Source organism: Salvia hispanica, chromosome 3 (genome assembly GCF_023119035.1).
Source record: "Salvia hispanica cultivar TCC Black 2014 chromosome 3, UniMelb_Shisp_WGS_1.0, whole genome shotgun sequence".
Lineage (NCBI taxonomy): Eukaryota > Viridiplantae > Streptophyta > Magnoliopsida > Lamiales > Lamiaceae > Salvia > Salvia hispanica.
In genome coordinates, this window is record NC_062967.1 from 50,675,076 (window position 1) to 50,696,308 (window position 21,233).

General features: G+C 35.7%; 3 protein-coding genes and 1 long non-coding RNA gene across 5 annotated transcripts; 1 reads left to right on the top strand and 3 right to left on the bottom strand.

The window, feature by feature from the left end:
* Positions 1-1,090: 1,090 nt before the first annotated feature.
* Positions 1,091-3,422, top strand: LOC125214951. Its single transcript, XR_007175188.1, has 2 exons — positions 1,091-1,328; positions 3,287-3,422. It is a non-coding gene; the product is annotated as an uncharacterized LOC125214951 (long non-coding RNA).
* On the bottom strand, positions 1,450-3,463 carry LOC125214948 (squamosa promoter-binding-like protein 17). The gene is made up of 2 exons (XM_048116203.1): positions 2,687-3,463; positions 1,450-2,208 (listed from the first exon to the last, which is right to left on the bottom strand). Exons 1-2 carry the CDS (start codon positions 2,950-2,952, stop codon positions 1,581-1,583), a joined length of 894 nt encoding a protein of 297 aa, XP_047972160.1. The 5' UTR covers positions 2,953-3,463; the 3' UTR covers positions 1,450-1,580.
* A 5,429-nt stretch (positions 3,464-8,892) lies between these two features.
* LOC125214949 lies at positions 8,893-10,384 on the bottom strand. 2 transcript variants are annotated; one of them, XM_048116204.1, is made up of 3 exons: positions 10,100-10,384; positions 9,982-10,023; positions 8,893-9,495 (listed from the first exon to the last, which is right to left on the bottom strand). In XM_048116204.1, the coding sequence occupies exon 3, from the start codon at positions 9,456-9,458 to the stop codon at positions 9,045-9,047; it is 414 nt and encodes a 137-aa protein (XP_047972161.1). In that variant the 5' UTR covers positions 9,459-9,495; positions 9,982-10,023; positions 10,100-10,384; the 3' UTR covers positions 8,893-9,044. The 2 variants fall into 2 exon arrangements, with proteins under 2 accessions (XP_047972161.1, XP_047972162.1); XM_048116205.1 differs by having other exon boundaries at positions 9,978-10,023.
* Positions 10,385-18,763: 8,379 nt separating this feature from the next.
* Positions 18,764-20,339, bottom strand: LOC125212133 (transcription termination factor MTEF18, mitochondrial-like). The gene is made up of 2 exons (XM_048112210.1): positions 20,281-20,339; positions 18,764-20,191 (listed from the first exon to the last, which is right to left on the bottom strand). The coding sequence occupies exons 1-2, from the start codon at positions 20,333-20,335 to the stop codon at positions 18,903-18,905; spliced, it is 1,344 nt and encodes a 447-aa protein (XP_047968167.1). The 5' UTR covers positions 20,336-20,339; the 3' UTR covers positions 18,764-18,902.
* Positions 20,340-21,233: the final 894 nt, after the last annotated feature.

Sequence of the window (21,233 nt, forward strand, 5' to 3'; positions counted from 1 at the left end):
CACCATATGCTCATTGCGCTCGATGGTTCCATCCAGTCGGTCGGCATTGTATCGGCAAGAGACGCGCCACCAAAACCCGTCCCCGGTTTGGTTCGTGCCAGTTTCCGCATCTTCGGAGATTACCAAATAGACTTTGAATAACTTCTCCATCTCCCCCAAAGTGTACGGGTGCGAACGTTGGGGTCACCGGTACTGCCACGAGTACGAACACGGACACTACGAGGAGGAGCGTCGGAACTGCCCTCCGGTGGGGTGCTCCCTCCCGTACCAGTTTCGGGAGCCCAACCGTATTGCCTTTCGACATCTTGCTCGTCCACCGGGTAAGGCCGGTAGCCACCCGGAATATGTGAACCTTGGGTTTGAGGAGGGGGCGAGAGATCTATATCCGGATTAGCGAATGGCAATGAGCCGAACCATTCGTGGTTCCTCCGTGGGAGTCGGAGGTGTGATCGTCGGAGCCGAATATTTTTTGCAAGAGTGAAAGAGTGAGAATTTAGATGAGAATTGATGAGAAAATTTAGAGAGAATTGTTTTGTGTAGTGTGGTGTAAAAAATATTGTGTGGAAATAAGGGTATTTATAGATGAAAATGTGAATTTTGGGATAAAAATAATGAAAATTAAATTAGAAAGTGGAGAAAAAACGGATACTCCCTCCGTCCACAAAAATAGATCACTTTTGCCATTTTGGGACGTCCACAAAAAATAGATCACTTTCTAAAAATGGAAAGTTTATCTCTCATACTTTTTCCACTTTTTCTTCCTTCTCTCTTATTTTACCTACTTTTTCTCTCTATCTCTCTTACTTTATCTACTTTTTCTCCTCCTCTCTCTTACTTTACCATTTCTACATTAAAACTAATGCCGAACAACAATAGATCTATTGTTTGTGGACGGAAGGAGTATATTTTATTGGGAAGTGGGAAAATAATTTTTTTTTTTTTAAAACCAATTTTTTTAATATATTTCAAAAAAAATTTAAAAGTAAAAGAAAAAATGTCAATGGCAAGAGCACACTGGCTAGCACAGCACGACGCCTACTCGATGCAAAGAGCACCGATGCAGGTGCTCTTAAAATAGAATTTTGAGATTTCTGCAAACTTTAAAACATTGTACAATACCTAAACAATTCATTACAGAGCATCATTGCTACAGTTATTCCCAACCAAGAAGTTTAGCTCTTCGTTCCCACAAGGCTGTTATCTTCTTCTCCCGAGTAAGTAGCAGGGCAGCTAGTTCGCGGGCTCCCACAAACGCAGAGCGATAACACCACAGCAAGAATCACCAAAGTCCATTTCACTGTTCTCCCTCCACAGCAGCACTACCAGTGGTGAGTTACTGCTCTTTACGCTTTCTTTAATATTGCGAATTTGCGATGCAGTCGGGTAGTTGATTATAGGTGCTCTTAACTAAATATATAAAGCTCAACTTATGCATAAATGCGAAACTGATTCAAAACAAATAATTCTCGAATTGGATGACCAAGTAGTTTAGTCCAAAAAAGCACAACAAAATTAACAAATCAATGTCTCAATAAACAAAATCATGAGAAAAACACACAAGGAAACAAGGCTCAAAATGACTAATTCATGTGGTTGCCGAAAGAATCATAGCTATTAGAAGGCTCGAACTCGTGGCGTGGTCCGTCGCCTGGCCGAGCCAACCCTTGGCCCATGCTGTAAGGATTACTGGCAGGGTGAGGGGGCATCATCTCATGGAGAGAGTGATCACCTCTGAAATCCCAGGAAGGGTATCGACCGATCGGGTCCACCTCGGCTGCACCATTGGTGGCAAGAAAGCTGCTAACTCCATGATCCAAGGCTTGGCTTCTCGAGCCCCATGGCTCGTTTGACAGAAGAGAGAGAGCACTGGTGGAGTCGGAGATCCCGCTGAAACAGTCCTCTGCGGATGCGTAACTAGACCTTGTTGTGGAGCCTTGAAGGAGAGAAGCTGCTTGTGAGCTCATCTGCCACGGAAGCTGGAAGTTTCCTATGCTCGTGGATGAGTCCGGCCACGGATCTCTCCCACCGAATGCTGAGTAGGTGCCCAAGTCCGTCTCCAGACCTCCGGTTAACACTGAAGGAGAGAGGCTTGCATAGTGCGACGATAGTAAAGGGCCCGGAGGTGGCTTCCTCCTGCGTTCGTTGTGGCCAGCAAGGCGCCTCCGGCAACTCCTTTTCCCTTGGTCGAATTCGGGCAGTTGATGGAACCTGAGAAAGCACAAAAAAAATGTTTAGTATAGGGTGTTTAATATCTACTCAATGTAAGGCCAGAGACTAGTTCACATTGAAGCTTATAACTAACACTAACAACAAATCCAAACCAAAATAGTTATACATAGAACTACATAATTTCCATTTCAAGATTCCATTTTTTTTAGTCCTCCTATGAATCCACATAATAAAAACCAAAGTCCCACAAAATCATAGCCAATAATGCCCAGACAAAGAAAATGAAGATGGAGAGCCACATCACAACAAAAATAACATGAGTCCTAAAGCAAATGATGCACAATCACAATCACAATCACATCCCCAACTCCTTCAAAAGCAGCAAACAGAATCAATTATTAGAACAGACCACATAATCTTATCTCTGACAAAAGCAAGATTATGCATTACATGTGTCTCTCACACACCACATAATCAAAAAAATTGAATCTTGAAAAAAAGACAAAACATCTGAAACCTGCTGCACTGCTGGCAAAACCTTTGCTCAAGGCCAGCAACAATCACCATTGGCGACTTTGAGTGCATACCACAAACTTTATGCCTGCAATAATAAGCCTTAGAACCACTCAGATCTACTAAACACCCCTCCACCTGGCACCTAGGCGGCTGCACCACCGCAGTCCTCCCCTTCTTGGCCGGGGAGCCATTGATGGAAGAAGAAGAAGAGGAAGATGAACCCTTTTCCATTTTCTTGAAGGCTACACCTCTATCATCATATATCATGCATCAAGATGAATAAAGATTGGATTTTTATTTATTGGGAAAACAGTTGAGGAGGAATTGGAAAAGGGGTCAGGAAAACAGTAGTTTTCTTGGAAATATTAAAAACAGAACTTTTGATTTTTCTTGAAATGGGAGTGTGTGTGTGGAGTCATGTAGGTGGTGGCAGCTTGGAGAGTGTGAAACAGAGAAGCAGTGTTTCTGTTTCTCTTTCTCTCTCAGCCTCTGCAGAAAATAATTGAGAAGAAAAGAACTAAGAGAGTTTCATGGGGTTTTTGATTGGTTTTTAGACTTCTCTTTTATGAACAATTACTCATCTGTCGTTTTTTCCTTGTAGGCTTTATTCTGCTATCCCTCTCTCTCTATTTAAAGACTACATTCAACCAGCTCTTTCTTCTCTGTAATCTGTTGTATCTGAGGTATACCTTAAAGCTTCATTTATTGTTATGGGTGAGTTCTTACTCATTTCAGTAGTGGGGGCACTGAGCAAACCAGGATGATATATCTCTCTCTCTGTGCGTTTGAATCCCTGACATCTATAGTATATATACAGGCACTTTCCTATAACTAATTAATTAAGCTCTTCATATTTGAACCAGCACAAATTTTAAGAAATATAACTGAATGAGAATTAAAAAAGTTAATGACATTTGAGTTCTACATTTATATATTAGTTTTATAGTAATAAAATATGAGTGAGCATGGATTATGGAATGTGAGGCCCACTACTAAAAATAATAATAGTGAAAGGTGGTAAATTTTTAGGGACGGATGAAAATAAAAATAAGTGATAAATTTTCACGGACGGAGAGAGTATTTGATTATATGTGCATACATGTTTGGCTTGTGTTTGTTAAGTAGATTTGAATTTAGAATAAAGTAGACATAAAAGTGTTTTTATTTGTAATAGTTGGTCATTTTAACTGGGACAAACTAAAAAAGAAGAAAAGTGTATCATCTTTGATGAGACGGAGGTAGTAAGTAAAAATGGTTACAATACGGAGGTAGTTAGTAAAAATGGTTACAATATTTATATTTGTTTGAATTTTAATGGTTGAATATATTTCATATAGTATTTGACTAGTATTTAAAATCTAACGATAAATTTATTACACGGCGGTTGCGTTATAATGCTAACTAATTTTTAATACATAATTAAGAAATATCAGCACAAAGATATATGTTTATCGATAAAAAAACTGCATTGATAAACTTATATCATTGTGTTAATATTTTTAATACAGTTTAAATACTTTTTAGTTCTATATTGAAAATTAGTTATTTTTTTATCCCATCCCTATTACAAGAACATCCAACCACAGCAAAGTCCGCATGTGCCACATCCCGACCACAGTTCGGCTCGTGTGATGTGGGCTCTATAGTAAAAAAAGTGAAAAATAAAAAATAAAAACTAAGGAGAAAGGTCAAACAAACTACGAAATTACAAATATACTCATACGCACACACATTTCAACTGCTGAACAATTAGAAATTGTGTCAGAGTGAAATGAGACTCCTAATGGTGGACAAAGGGAGTAAGTATATTTTTATTGAATTAATATTGCTATTTTAATATTTCCAATTTATTTCCTATTGCTGATAATAGAGCAAAGTCAGTCACATGTGTCTCATCTAATAAACTTGAAATTACGATCCAACCTGTAATACTCTAAGAATCAATTACGGTTACATAACTTAACTTTTTTCATAATCACCGTTATTTTTTGTACTTACGTAATGATACACATAAATACAAAGCGAGCATAAATACTCCCTTCGTCAAAAGATTATGCACTTTGTGTTTGACACAGATTTTAATGCAAAATTGGTAAAGTAAGAGAGAGGTAGGGAGAAAAATAATTAAAGTATTGTTAGAAGAGAATGAATCCCACGTTATTAGAGAGAAAAAAGTTTCCAAAATTAGAAAGTGCATATTTTTGTGGAACGGACTAAAATGGAAAGAATGCATATTCTTGTGGGACGGAGGGAGTATTTAATATTTTTTCCACTTATTAAAATAAGATCGCTAATGACTTCCATTCTTAATTCGTGCTGATTCGAATCCAAATATATAATACTCCCTCTACCCTATAAAAATAATGAAACTTTACTTTTTCGTTAGTCTCATATAATTAGTACTATCACATTTTCATTTATAGAAAGTTCTCCCGAACTCATTACTTATATGCATCAATATATTTACAACTTATAACACTATGGGCCCACAATTAAACACTAATAATAATGTGGGTCCCACCGACCAATAAGTAATACTATTAGGACCAATTACGGTTCCATAAGTCAACTTTTTGCATAATCACCGCTATTTTTTGTACTAACGTAATGATATGCGTAAATACGAAAACAAACATAAACATTTAATACTTCTTTTCACTTATTAAAATAAGATCGCTAATGACTTCCATTCTTATTCCGTGTTGGTTCGAATCTAAACATATAATACTCCCTCCGTCCTATAAAAACAAGGACACTTTCCTTTTTCGTCAGTCTCATAAAAATAGCACTATCACATTTTCATTTATAGAAAGTTCTCCCAAACTCATTACTCGTATGTATCAATTTATTTAAAACTTATAACACTAGGGCCCACAATTAAACACTAATAATAATGTGGGTCCCACAATACATGTAATACTTTTAAGACCAATTACGGTTACAACTTTTTGCATAATCACCGTTATTTTTTGTACTAACGTAATGATATGCGTAAATACAAAAACGAACATAAACATTTAATACTTCTTTCCACTTATTAAAATAAGATCGCTAATGACTTCCATTCTTATTTCGTGTTGATTTGAATTTAAACATATAATACTCCCTCCATCCAATAAAACTAAGGGCACTTTTTATTTTCGTCATTCCCATAAAAATACACCACATTTCCATTTATAGAAAGTTCTCCCAAACTCATTTACTCATATACATCAATCTATTTACAACTTATACTACTAGAGCCAACAATTAAACAATAATAATAATAATAATGTGGATCTCACCATCCACTAAGACTATTTTAACTATTCTTTTTTTCTTCTCTCTTACCTTACTAATTATACATTAATTTCCATACCATTGTATATGTCCTTATTTTTTAAGATAAAAAAAGTACTCCTAGTAAAAATAAAAACAAAAAAGGACAGTTGAGATGACAAAAGTGAACACTTGATGAGATGCATATTTTCATTAGTTTGAATTATGGTTTTATAAACTCTACTCGAACGCTCTTTATTATTGCATGGTGATAACTAATTCATTTTGCAATTATCAAATGGAATACTAAGAAATGGAATCATTTCACAGCAAAATATGTGTATTATATGTATATAAATTTATTTATTCATATATGGGGGGACAATTGGGCCTTCTAAACATGGCAAGTTGAAAGAAGATTTAAAAATCTAAGTTGCACTCTATTGGAGTTGGTCATGTAGCAATCATTAATCAAGATCCTTCTTTATATTTCTTGGGTACAAATCCCTTTTGAAGTCTCAAAATGTTGCCCATATTAGAAAAGAAATTTCTTATACTAATAGTTAAGCTGATTGATAAAGTAAGCAATGGGAGAATTTATTTGGTCTGCAGCATTTGGATACCTTAAAAGAAGAGAAAGTAATTTATTATTCTTAAAAACTTTTTTTCTTAGATAATCTGTGGTTTCAGATTCTAGATGCCGGAAAGATCAGAATGTGGCAAATTCAGCCTTGCTAAATTAAAGGAGCTAAAAAGAGAAACAAATTATTACTGTACATAGTAAATAATTTGCATAGACTGTAGGAAAAAATATTAATTACTGTCAGATATAATTGATGTGGCCTTTAATGTTAAAAAATTATACTGAAACCTCACTAGAACAACTGAGCTTCTCAAATATAATTATAGTCAATAATTTAATAATATAGAGCTAAGAAATAATACTAATATATTTTTCCATCGTAAATTAGATAATAATATTCCACGAAATTATACTTTAAATAGTATCCATGTTTTCGAACTTACACGACTAAATTTGCATTTGACCATGTAACTAGACCAAAATGTACCTAAAATAGCAAACATTGTAGAAATAATTGTTAAATATAAATTCCTGCGGTCTCACAAGAGTATGCATTCTTTCATTTTTAATCCGTTCCACAAGAATATGCATTTTCTAATTTTAGAATTTTTAAGTGAAACTCAATCTCTACTAACAATACATAAATTACTTTTTCTTTTTATCTCTCTCTTACTTTATTAATTGTGCATTAAAATGTCCAACTAAAAATGCATATTCTTGTTGGTCGACGGAGGAGTATGTATTATGTTTATGTTATTAAAAAGTAATTTTCCACTTATATTATTGTCTGAGATTGGAGAGATATTGGATTCTTGTTTGATGCTACTCGTTTAAAGATTTTCTAGCATTTTAGGAGAAAGCAAAGCGCTCAGTTTCAATTTAAAATAAAGAAATTGAGGAATACTTATCCATTTATTATTTGCATATTTTTGGCCTATAGAGATGTGGCATCAAGTGTCATTGTTGAAGGCTGTCTGGACAGATGTGTTATTTTTTCATGACTGTGAATTTGTATTAGTTTGTTGTTAATGATAGTATATGGAAAATATTTGACATATGATTGTCCATCTAAATGTAGCATAGCACAATCTTAGGAGGCATGATGGATTTTCAAGCAATTAATAACCTAGGAAAATAGGGTCCCTCAATTATTAAATTTTCTTGTTATAAAGATGTGAGTCATGTGACCATATGACAGAGAGAGCTCCAAGTCCAAAGATGCCAAGTATTTATATCAATGTTCTAAAACATACAACATTGATGTTCTTGAACATGTATTTTCATTCAAATTCTATTAATTCTACAACATATAATATTGATGGGTTTGAAGATATATTTTTATTCAAATTCTCAAGATCCATACTTCCAAAATGAATGTATAGGTTGAGTATAAAAAATTTAAAAAGTGAGTATGAAAAAATTGTAGAAAACTTATTAGGGATTGCCATTTAATTTTACACCATAAACAATATTATGTTATCATTGAGCCTTTTCCACCATAATAATCATACCAATCAAAATCAATTCCCATCTTTGACAATTCTATTATTGTTAGAAGAGGAAAAAATTATTAAAATATTGTTAATTTTAATGTGGAAGAATAAGAGAAGGAAAAAAATAGAAAAGAGAGTGGAGAAAAAAAATAAAAAATGGTGAGTTATACTATAAAAATAGAAAAAAGTATTGGTAAGTAACTCCATCTATCTAATAAAAATATTTATTAAAGCATTTAAAATATAAATATATTTTAAAAGTATTGTGACGTCCAAGATTGGGAGCTGAGTCCATAGAGAATTTCAGGCCATAATAAGATCTTAAGTAGCTGAAATGTTTTGGATTGAGTTGAAATTTGAATTCAAATGCACTCACAATATTTCATCTCATATCTCAACAATGCAAACCTCCCAAACCAATTAATCTTTCACAAATCCAAGAATCAGAAAACTATCTTTACAACTTGATAAATTAGTCAATCTCCCTAGATGCAACCCTAGACTTATTTAGTTTACCAATAGATTTCAAATTCTAACAATTCATGACAAAATAAATAAAAAATAAAACATCTTTAGAAACTGCCCTAAAAATGAGTTATTCAAGTGCATATTAAAGCTTCACTATATCCATCACCAAGCATCAGCTCTGCTCATATGTCTAAACCAGCAAACAAACAAGCATAGAACGTGGCAAACTGAGCGACGAATTTCGAATTTTACCTCAATCGTGATCCTCTCGTCCACTTGTTCTTCGTTGTCTGAAAACACAAGCCATCTCCTGTGTCTCCATCACATACCTGACTGATATTTAAGCTGAAACCGCGGATATAATAGTATCATGAGAGCAAGATTAAATCAAAATGGGATCAAATATAAACACAAAAATTGTTATCTCTTTTGCATTAACAAAAACAATTAATTCCAAGGCATTAGCAAAACACATGAACTCAAAAACAGATATTGGGAAGGCCCTGTGATCCGAGAAAGAAGGCTTCATTCCACCTCTCGATATGCCAATACAAAATTTATTTGCATTCGACACCAACTTCAGCAGCCCGTCTAGGCTTGTTCTTCCTTCTGCTCCCGTGTTGTCTATAGCCAACGGGCTTGATTAGGACAGTAGCATTACTTTTGGCTTCCTCCTCCTTTACTAATTCGTCGCTTTCTTTAGTCTGTGAGGGCCTCTTCCTCTTCCTGCCATTCTCTACAGCAGCTTGGTTCTTGCTGCTTTTGCTCAACGCAAAATTTTTCGCCTCCTCACCATCTTCGTCTTCTTCCTCAATCTTCTCAACTTCGTCCACCTCCTCAAAGTCGTCTTTCATTGGTTTTTGCGGCCTCCCTCTTCTCCTCACAGGCAGCTTCTCATCCTCACCGCTGCCAGTGTCATCACGAGCAGCAAGCGCGGATTGTTTCTTCCCTTTTCCTCTCCCTCTACCCATTCTTGAAATCAGCAATTCGAGCAAAATTACGATAGTTCTGCAATGGATAAATTGGATACACATGACTTCAAAAGCACACCTTTTCAAAGAAAACTAGATAAAGCAATCCAAGAAACAATCAAGAAAGTAAACAATTTTGCAGAGAAGTAAAGCAACAAAACAAATCTAGAGCTAGGTAAATTCAAATTAAATCTTTTCTATATTATCCACTGAGAAATTCAAGAAACCAGACCCATTAAACTTGTTTACAGATTTAGCATACATCACATATATCTACTAAGCACAAAATACAGCAAACAACAAAATGAGCTTCAAATCCCAGAAAAGTTTAAGCTTGCAAATAACCTTAGTAATCCAATAAAAGCAAATCTAATTCATTTATATAGTATAACTTGGAAGCTCAAGAAACCACTTTTTTCTTGAAAACTAAAGAGCAAAAATAGACACTGGATCATTGTATACAGAAGCAACAGACTATGATCAAAATCAGTACTTTACATTAAAAATAAAGAGACTTACATACCAAATGAAGCTGTCTCAATAAGCAAGAATACCCATCTGCAACCTAAATAAACGAAACCTTTTTCAAGAAAAACAAACTGCACCAATTAGAAACCCAATAAAAAGACAAGATTTTGAACCTGCATGAATAGTTTCAACGGTAAAAGGGAAACAAAAAGATGAAGTCTTGGTATGCTGTGAGTGAGAATTAGATGAAAAACTGATCTGAAACAGGGAGAGAGAGAAAGCCCAGATCAAATAAACAGCAGAAACCGATTAGAGATTCACAAAATGGACTCAGATTTGGAAAAAAGATTGGATTTTTTTTATCCAGATTTCAAAGGCTGAAGGTAGCAGCCAACAAGCTAAGGGAGGCCAAGACTCAGCTGAGAGAGAGAGAAAGGAAGTGAAGAAAATTAAGTGGGAAGTAGGGAAAACATCAAAAGATATTTATTTAATTTGATGGGCTGTTTGGGAGGTTTTGGTAAATTATAATTGAAGGTCAAATAACTATTGCAGACAAAAAATTTGAAAAAACTACATATCTACCCTCTCTTATATCCAAAAAGAGAAAATTTCAGAGAAAAAAATTACTGTATAATGACTTAGTAGTGTAAAAGATTGCGCAATTTTTTAAAAATGAGAAAATTGAATGGCCATTATTTGTTATATCTCCTCTCCTGTACCACAAAATGTAAACATAGTCCACTTGTTATCTATACAGTTTTTAATTTAGAGACAGATCTATTAAAATATGTAGTACAATATTCTATTCAAAAAAACCTAAAGCATGTAAATATTTCACAAGTTGGGAATTCTCTCCCTCAAAAAAATTATACATATACATAAAAATTATAGCACTTAAAATTCTAATGAATACTTATTAAATGAACCCATTTATTTTGGTTTAAACTTTAAAGTGCTGAATTGTTGAATAAACATTTGAATTTGCCCTTAGTTTTCGTCTGATTTTATGTTTTTTTAGAATTTGTTAGAACTAGAAGAGGGCATATACATGTGTGATCAATGTTTTAAAAACCGGATCGGCCAGTGAACCGGAGAGGCTACTGGTTCACGGTTCAATCGGTCCAACCGGTTCAATCACTGGTCGAACCGTTTTACTGTTACAAATTATATATAATATATAAAATATATTCAATTTCAATGAATGATAAAATTTATTAAATTTTTTATCCATAATTATTAAATGTACAAATTACAAGTTATTATGGATAAAATTTTTAATATTTTAGATATAAAAAAAAAATAATTCATAATAATTCAAAAAAATTATATGACAAAATATATAAATAAATATGAATGTTTAATTAGTTTTGATGAAAATATACTATATAGTAAATAATTTATTATAAACCTTAGGTATAACTACTTATATTTACATAAGTATCTATATTATACAAATAATAGTTAATTTTAGTAAAAAAGAGTGAATTTTAGATGATAAATATATTATCATATTAATACCTATTCACTATAATATAAATTTAAACTTGAATGATTAGTTTGAGTAAATAAAAAAATGTTTTAATATAATAATAACTAATGTTCATGTTATTAACAAGAAATGCTTGTGGTGGAGTGGTAATGGACTTATTTTACAAGAGATCATGAGTTCGATCCCCACCAAAAGCACTTATTTTACAAAAATTTTAAACAATGAAGAAAACCGGTTTCCGGTTCCCGGTTCGACTGGCCGGTTCCGGCGGTTCGCGGCGGCTCAACATGCTGGCGGTTTTATAGAGAGAACCAGACCGGACCACTCACCGGTTCGCGGCCGAACCGATCGAACCGGCCGGTCCGGTCCGGTTTTTAAAACACTGTGTGTGATAGATGTTTAATACTTTCACAAGTTAGGTAAACATGTAAATAGTAGAGTATTTAATACGTGTGACGTGTGGGTGCAACCGTGTCTGTGATTATGTGAGTGGCGTGTGTTTTAATTTGTGATTCTGATTTCTGCATGTGACAGTAATCAAATTGCTAATTAGAGAAAGATTTGAAATTTGGAAAAATATTCGTGGTTTCACATCAATAGCAAATATTGACCAGATTTGAACGTTGATTCCGAATCCACTCGCCATATAATGAATAAATAGTGGAGTATAAATAACTCCAAACCTACTATTATATCATAAAAACTCATACTCCCTCCCTCCGTCCACTATCTAAAGAGTGACTAACCTAAGGAGTATAATCGAGTGCCATAAGACTTGTCTATCTTTAACTAATTGGTCGTGGGACCGATTTCTGCATTTTAGTATAGAACAACTTTAAATCGTTGGGTAGTTGTCACACCCTTCAATGTGATTATAAATGAGCACAGAGAATAATTATGGAGTGGGTGTAACCGTGTCTGTGATTAATAACGAAAAGAATATGCAGAGTAACTAATACTCCCTCCGTCACAAGTAGGGGTGGCCAATCGTGCGTGTTGTGTCGTTATCGTGTCGACACGATAACAACAAACACGAACACGACCCATTAAGAAAACTCTAAACACGAACACGAACACGACCCGCTACCCTCAGACACGAACACGACACGAATCCATTAAACGAACCACTCCGGGTCAACACGACACGATAACAACACATATATGACACGGCACAATAACGACACTGTAATAATAATAATATTATAATATATTAATATTATTTCTAATATTAAATTTTAATTTTAAAATTTTAAATTTTAAAATAAATAAAATAATAAAATACTACAATATATTAATGTTATTTCTTAACATGTAACACGAACACGACACGAAGTTTAATTGTCGTTATCGTGTCGACACGATAAGGACACGAACCCAATAAGCTTTGACACATACCCATTAATTTCGTGCGGGTTCGTGTCGTGTTATCGTGTCGTGCCAACAATTGTCAGTTTTTGGCCACGTAATTTAAGAAATTGATGTATTAAATTTTAAAATGGAGAGGATAAAGTAAGAAGGAGAATAAAATAAGAGAGATGAAGAGAACAGATAAAGTTTTTGCCTAAAAAAGAGACTGAATTGCCTTGAAATAAACAAAATAAATAAATAAATAAATACAACTAGACTTACTTGGTACGGAGGAATTTTAATATAAAATTAATAAAATATTACTACTTAAAGAGGAACTCATCATAAATAAAATGTGATTAATTTTTTTTACAATAAAAAATGAAAAAAATGAATTATCGAGTGTGGCTGAAGGAAACACTATAAAATTGTTTTATTAACATAAATTTATAGGTATTTATCTCGCCTCACATTCCCGCAGCCTCACGCAAGAATCTCCTATTATTTCAAAATAAAGAATCAACAAAATCTTAGCATGTAATAGTAGTAGTAAATTGGTAGGATCACAAGATTAAGAGGGGCACGGCCACAATAAACATAGTAATACAAAATAATTTAAAATATTGTAGCATTAAAGTAGAATTTAATAATTCTTTTTGTTTTTATTTGGGTAGTACCCATATTTTTCTATCAAATGGAAATAATCTATGACCATCACAGCTGACAGATATATTCCTTACTTGGTAGCTGATTTTTTAGATATCTTAAAGAAGGCTGTTTCTAGGTTAGAATTTACTTTCGATATTTAAACTCATTATGTGTGCATCCACACTGGATGTCATAACAGATTACTGAGCCCATTCATAAAATTGAGTTTTCAGCCCAAACTAATTGATGGGCCAATTATTTATTAGTGTTGAGCCGATTTGTTATGAAATATTGGAAGACATTTGCAAACTTTTCCTTCTCTTTTGGTGCTGTTGTTTTAAACAATGTTGATACAAGATATTTACATGCAAAAAAAGTTGAACCCATCCAATATCTAAATAGTCTGATAAAAAAAATATCGTTACGATTCAACCCATAGAGTATGCATTACTTTCTCTTTCCTAACTCCCAATCTACTAAAATCTACTCCATCATCCGTCCTCAAAAAAAGACTAATTTACCATTTTGGACTGCCTCCAAATTAAATCAAATCGGAATATAAATTTTTTTAACCAATTATACACCATTGATAATAATACGAACCTCATAATCCACTGACACTACTTCCTCACCATTAATAATATGGACTCCACTATCCACTAACACTCATATCAATATTTTTTTCCTCTCTCTTTCTTACTTTTTTTCATCTCTCTTACTTTAACAACTAGTGTTATCACCCGTGCTATACACATGATATAAGATTTTCAAATAGAAGATAAATTGTAAGCCAAGCGATTACAAAGAAATGATACTCTTTCCGTCTCATAAAAATATGGGCAATGAATATGGCACGAAAGTTAAGATAAAATTGGTAAAGTAAGAGACATGAGGAGAATGATATGGTAAAGTAAGAGAGATGAGGAGAATGATAGTTAAAGTAGTGTCAATGGATGGTGAGACTTACATTATTAAATTGATATAACTTTCCAAAAAAAGAATGCACATATTTTTATGGGACGAACAAAAATAAAAAGTGCACATATATTTATGAGACGGAAGGAGTATAAAATAATATAATTATAAAATCGTTAAGGGTTTCTAAGTTTTTAATAAAAAAAACATAAATATTAATAAATTGAAAGTCCAATTAGATAGTAAGAACAATTAGTCATACATAAATTTTGAAAAAATTCTTTGTAAACAACATTAATAGTAGAATAACAACCGCTATCAACACCATCTCTACAAACTAAAATCTTCACGCCTTCACGACTTGTAAGTTTTCATACAACAACATACAATTATCCATGACTGAAGACAGACTTCTTTAGAAACAATACAACATGTGAAACTGATTCACCTTGACTTTTATTAATGGTCATTTTATAAGACACGCCCAAAGGAAATTGTCGTCATCCGAATTTGAATGATAACTTTGAACCAGATAGTATTAAAGTCATTCGGGGAATCAACACTTTATGACCATCCAATATTAAAATCAATAATTTAAATGATAATGACCAAAAAATTGACAATAAATACAATAACAAAATATTTATTTTTTACTATATTAACACAAATTAATTTAAATCAAATTATTGATAAAAGAGTATTTAATAAATACGTAAGATATACTACCTATGTCCCATAATAAGAGTCACATTTTGCCATTTTTATTCATTCCACAATAAAAGTCAAATTTAACTTTTACCATAAATAGTAAATAGGCCCCACATTCCACCAACTTGTGCAATTTCGTCACAATTACTACTATTATATTTTTTTTCTAAAATTTTGTATAACCATAATTTTTCAAATGTCAATTATCATATTTGTTAAATTAGGAAAATAAAATGTTAAATGTGATCCGTTAAACAATAGAGAAAATACGAAGCAAATATGTTAAATATCAAAGTCGAAAGATCAGGAGTAAGTAATATTGCTTCTATTCCACTAAGTTGATCATTCTTTTTTAATAAAAAACAAAATGTTATGTCCATTTACCTACTTTACTTAAAGTCAAGAATCATTTTTTTATCCCTAAATATACTCTTACTTATTTATTTATCTACTTTACTTAAAAGTCAAAAACCATTTTTATCTAAATATAAACGAAAAGTAGCATTCCCTCGTTCCTCTATTGTAGAGGCGTTTCTTTTCGGCACATGATTTAAAAAAAGTTGTATCGTGTTAAGTAAATGACGAATAAAGTAGAAAAGGAAAAATGTAGAGTGATGAAGAGAGAATAAAGTAAAAGAGAGTAAAATAAGAAAAAAGCAAAATTGTTGCGTTTTGCCAAAAAAGAAACGACTCAGTTACAGTGAAACAATCGTAAGAAAATACTCCTTCCGTTCCACAGTAATAGAGTCATTTTGCCATTTTGGTACATTCTATAGTAATATGACTGGGCTCGGTATCTTGCCTTCGGGCATGTCCAATCTCGTAGGGTCTCGTACCCTGTGTCTTATCCAGCGTCCTTCGGGGCGTTGAAGAGTGGAAACGAGGCTCCAAAAAAATCCTACGACACGGGCTTCCTTAGTGGGATGTACCGATTAGGGTTTCTGGAGTAAGGGGCCGTTTGCGGTGGGCCCGTGCCACTATAAATATTGTTTACCCATACTTTAGTTTAAGGAGGCACCTTGGTCTAATGGCAAAGGGTGCCGCCTTACCCGTCCATGAGGTCAGTGGTTCGAGCCTCAATGGAGAAAACTTGTGGAAATTTATTTCCATGAGGCTCCGCCTCTTGTGCTTGCGCATGGACATGTTTATCGCGGGCCTTTGGGCTCGTGTCTCTCGGACCTTCGGGCTTGTGTGCGGCCTCGTGTCGCCTCCTTGGACCTTCGGGCTCATTGTGTCTTTCGATCTCTCGAAAAGTATTTAGTGCCCATTTCGGCCAACTCTCCATCATCTTTCTTTGGCTGAGTGGCATGTATTTCCACGGTGCTCGTTTTTCCAATTATGAAGCGTGGCTAAGTGATCCAACCCACATCGGGCCGAGTGCTCAGGTGGTTTGGCCAATAGTGGGCCAAGAAATATTGAATGGTGATGTGGGCGGGGGTTTCCGAGGAATACAAATAACCTCTGGTTTTTTTCAGATTTGGCGAGCATCTGGAATAACTAGTGAATTACAACTCTATTGTACCGCAATCGGTGCACTGGTCTTTGCAGCGTTAATGCTTTTTGCTGGTTGGTTTCATTATCATAAAGCGGCCCCAAAATTGGCTTGGTTTCAAGATGTAGAATCTATGTTGAATCACCATTTAGCGGGGCTACTAGGACTTGGGTCTCTTTCTTGGGCGGGGCATCAAGTGCGGCTCGTCTTCGGCCTTGTGCTGAGCATTCCGATTCCTCGCTCGTGCCCTTGTGGTGCGAGAGTCAGGCCCTTGTGTTCTAGGCCCGAGCTTAATCCAGCAAAAATTCCTCAAATGAGTAGAGACAAGCCGGAGGGGTAAAACTTCCCAAACGAGTGTGGCATGTGGTGGGCGACCCCGTATGTCCAAGCCGGAGGGGGTTTCTGGAGCATGCCCGTCGATAATTCGACGATGTATCAGTTCACCTTCGGCCTTTTGCCGAGCATTCCGATTCCTTGCTCGTGCCCTTGTGGTGCGAGAGCCAGGCCCTTGTGGTCTAGGCCCGAGCATAATCCAGCAAAAATACCTCAAATGCGTAGGTCCAAGCCGGAGGGGAAGAACTTGTAATTAGAGTAAGGGCACGCGGCGGTTAATACCCCGTAGAATGATGCCGAAGAGGGTTCCGGGAGTGTGTGCGTGTGTTGTGTGTCCCGACGACGAGCCTCGGCTCGGTATCTTGCCTTCGGGCATGTCCAATCCCGTAGGGTCTCGTACCCTACGGTGTCTTATCCAGCGTCCTTTGGGGCGTTGAAGAGTGGAAACGAGGCTCCCAAAAAATCCTACGACACGGGCTTCCTTAGTAGGCCTGTACCGATTAGGGTTTCTGGAGTAAGGGGCCGTTCGCGGTGGGCCCATGACACTATAAATATTGTTTACCCATACTTTAGTTTAGAGGAGGTACCTTGGTCTGATGGCAAAGGGCGCTGACTCACTCGTCCATGAGGTCAGTGGTTTGGTCCTCAATGGAGACAAATGGTGAAAATTAATTTCCATGAGGCTTTGCCTCTTGCGCTTGCGCATGGGCATGCATCGCGGGCCCTCGGGCTCGTGTCTCAGCCTTGCGCCCCTCCGCCTGAGCCTTCGGGCTCGTGGCGATGTCCCAGGCCTTCGGGCTTGCGGGTTGGCCTCGTGCCGTCTCCCTGGGCCTTCGGGCCCATGGTGTCTCTCACTGGGCCTTCTAGCCCATGGTGTCTCTCGACCTTGTGTCGTCCTCCCTTAGGGCCCCGTGCCCTTCGGTGCTATCCCTTTGGGCCTTTGTGCCCTTCGGTGTCTCTCTCGGCACTTTGGTGCCGTGTCTGTCCCATGGATACTTGCTCGCACCCTCGTGGTGCAGCCATGTGCCGAGCCCTTGCGGCTCGTCTTCGGCCTTGTGCCGAGCATTCAGATTCCTCGCTCGTGCCCTTGTGGTGCGAGAGCCAGGCCCTTGTGGTCTAGAACCGAGCTTAATCCAAAGTACTGTGAAAAATAAAAAGAATATGAAATTTGTAAAAGAAAAATGAAATTGGCGGTGACACACTATTCAAAGATTGTCATTATCATGCACATTGCTCAAGGATCCTATCACATCAGCAAGTCAATTTATTAAGTCCATTCCAAAATCATGTTGTAGTAGTACTACTTAGTTATTATTTAACTATAATATTTATTACATACTCCTAAAAAATAAATTTTGTAAACTATGAGTAAAACCTTTTTAGTTTGATAGTTTAAAATTTCATTAAAATTGTAGGAAAAAATAATTCATTCATTACTCCGACTATGTGTAAATATAAATATTATTGTAGTATTATGATAATATTCTCAAACTCCATATTATTAATTTTTAAAAATATTTCACACTTTTAAATACTACTCCCTCCACTTTTTTAAGTATTTATTTTTGGTACGGAGATTAAGAATAGTGTATTCAATAAGTGGTGAATAAAGTGAGGAAGAATAAAGTAAAACAGGTAAATATAGAAAATAAGAATCGAAAATAAGAGAAAAACTGAAATAACTCAATTAATTTAAAAAATTTTAAAATAAAAAATTGACTCTATTATAATTAATATTATGGGACGAATGGTGGAGGACTACATCACATTTGGTTGATTCACATATAATCATTAGTAAAGTGGCTTGTAATTCAATATTTAAATAGTACTGAGTTTTTCAATTATTGAATATTGATACTTAAAGTTTGCACATTTAAAAAATATTGCATTTTCAATTACCAAACTTTGTGAATATTGATATATACAAGTCTGTCTATTTTTTTTGAGAATGATGGAATAATATTTACTTATTCTTCTAAGTATAAATTTGTCCTTCACCAAAACAAGGAGTGTCGCACCACTTGTGCGAACGCGGCCTCCCTTTTCATGCCATCCCCGATGATGAATCCATGTTTTTCTTCAGTCTCTCCCAAACTAAAGTCCCTCCGGGATGAGGATTCACATAGCACCTCACAAACCTCTCCTCCGAGTATTTCAAGAAACTCCTTAAACTCGACTCCGCCTTCACTGACCCTTCATCTTTCAACCATTTATGCATCAAAAGCCTAAGCTTCAACCTCTTAGTAGTATAAGTCAAGAGTATGGGATGAGCAAGCACAACACTCACCGGATAGCCCAATTCTCGTACAATAACATCGATCTTCCTCTCTATTACATCCTTAGACATGTTGAGAACTCTAGGATCTGATCTCAGCATTGCTAATGCATTCTCTTCACTCAATCCACTATTCACTATACAATCAAACCTCTCTTGTAGCTCTTCTCCCTTCCCCATCAACAACCTAAGAATCCTCTCCATTTCACACGATTTCTCAACAAAGCCGAGTGTTTCAAGAAACCTAGCCTTCACCCCTCTCCCTCTGGCAGCCCGGCTTGGCTGCTGCAGCCGTTCAACTCTCACTCCACGTATCCATTTCCTTAAGACATAAGGGTCCTCCTCCACCATCTTGCAAATCCGGCTTACTCCACAGTTCAATAGATGGACTAAGCTACCGACCTTTTTGAGCTGGCACGTGCCTAGAAGTAGCGGATACAGACTAAACATCCTAACTATATCACGAAAAGGCATGTTTATCCCAACTAGAAACTGATAGCTCCGAAGCAAGTTTCTAGTGAAGCCCACGACTGATACTTTTGGGAAGTGATGGAAAACTGCTTGTGCACCACTCGGTGTCGTTCCAAACTTCAACAAGAGAGCAAATAAGCACAAGCTACAACGGCCAGAGCACTCGAGCAGAAGACCAGGATGGTTCTTGATCACTTGCCCTATCTGCTCATCTCTCAACCCCAACTCACCTAATAAACACATCACCTCAACCATACATTTCCAATCACAATAATCACATCCCCTTACATGCTTCTCAAGCCAGCCCAAATCAAGCCCTAATTTCTTTACTTTTTCCAAGAAATCATGAAATTCTTGATTATCACTACCAATTAAGAGATGGGGGCTGCAAGAAATAATCTCAACAACAAGAGAATGTCTCAACCCCCAATTCTCAAAAGATGTGATTTTTGACTGCAAAACCCCATCATCATAACTGAAAACTTCCTTGGCCTCCATGTAAATCTTCCCAATCCTACTCTTCTCAATTCCATAGTTACACAGCACATAATAGTTATGCAACAACAATTCATCATCACTCAGAGAAACTGACACACGAGGAAGAAACGATGCATAATCACTAGGGCACAAACCAATGCTTTCAAAGAAGGCCTCAAATTCATTAACGGGATGGTACCTGAGATATCGTGTGACCAAACGGCGAAAATCGCAGTCGTTTTCACCATCGCCATTGATGAGCACTGCTTTCAATAACCTATCGAGAAAATTGGGGGAATTTCTGCTCAAATTCTCGGCATCCAAAAAGGGAAGATTCCTAGTTTCGTAGAAGTAGTCTAGCAAAGCAGCCTGAGCTTCTCTCCTCGCTTGAAGATGTCTCTTTTCGTGAAAATCGACTTGTAATGTGGAAAACCGAGGGAATTGGGATATGGGGCGATGTCCATTTGCGTAAAGACTGGATTTTGATGATGTGGGGCTGCTTCCAATGCACAGACGAGAAACGAGGGTGAAGATATGAAGCTTTTCGAGTCTCTGCAGACTGATCATTGAGGAGTGAAAGAAGAGAGAGAGACGAGCGCATGATAATTGATAGCTTTGGAGAGAATTCAGAAAAAAGGAAGGTACTTTCTCCCCAAGTAAGGTTTAAGAAAGGGTAAGCACATTGCAAGAAACCAAGAAGATCATTTTCAATATTTCCCATAAATTTGTATCCGCTCAATAATAAGCCAAGATCATTTTAATTAGGGATATTGACCCTTAATATTGCTTAATTTTTAAAAAGATAGATTTTCCCCGAAGTTTATAAATTGGCAAATAATATGATGAAAAAAAAAATATATATGATGAATTTTTATCTGAGTTTATTATTTCTTATGAGTAAAAAAATTTCGGCTATATTAATGGATTGAAGAACAATTTTGGATAGTGTGCTTCAACAAAATTATCCTCAACGATTGAAGAATTTAAAGCTTTTGAAGTTGTTTTCGAGAAATTACAAAAAAAAATCTTTATCATAATACTATTTGTTGGTGGAAAATAACAAATTCAAGTAAAGTTCGCAATATTATTTGTCAAGTTGAAAGTTGACGGGAATAATCCAAATTTTAAAAAGTTTACGGGCCAATATCTCTT

Bases quoted from the DNA above. Each gene is read 5' to 3' on its own strand.
- LOC125214948 (XM_048116203.1), bottom strand. From the start codon at position 2,952: ATGATATATGATGATAGAGGTGTAGCCTTCAAGAAAATGGAAAAGGGT. The intron at 2,209-2,686 runs GTTTCAGATGTT...GTGCTTTCTCAG, and splicing joins TTTTGCCAGCAGTGCAGCAG to GTTCCATCAACTGCCCGAAT.
- LOC125214949 (XM_048116204.1), bottom strand. From the start codon at position 9,458: ATGGGTAGAGGGAGAGGAAAAGGGAAGAAACAATCCGCGCTTGCTGCT.
- LOC125212133 (XM_048112210.1), bottom strand. From the start codon at position 20,335: ATGGCGATGGTGAAAACGACTGCGATTTTCGCCGTTTGGTCACACGAT. The intron at 20,192-20,280 runs GTACCATCCCGT...CTCGTGTGTCAG, and splicing joins TTGGTCACACGATATCTCAG to TTTCTCTGAGTGATGATGAA.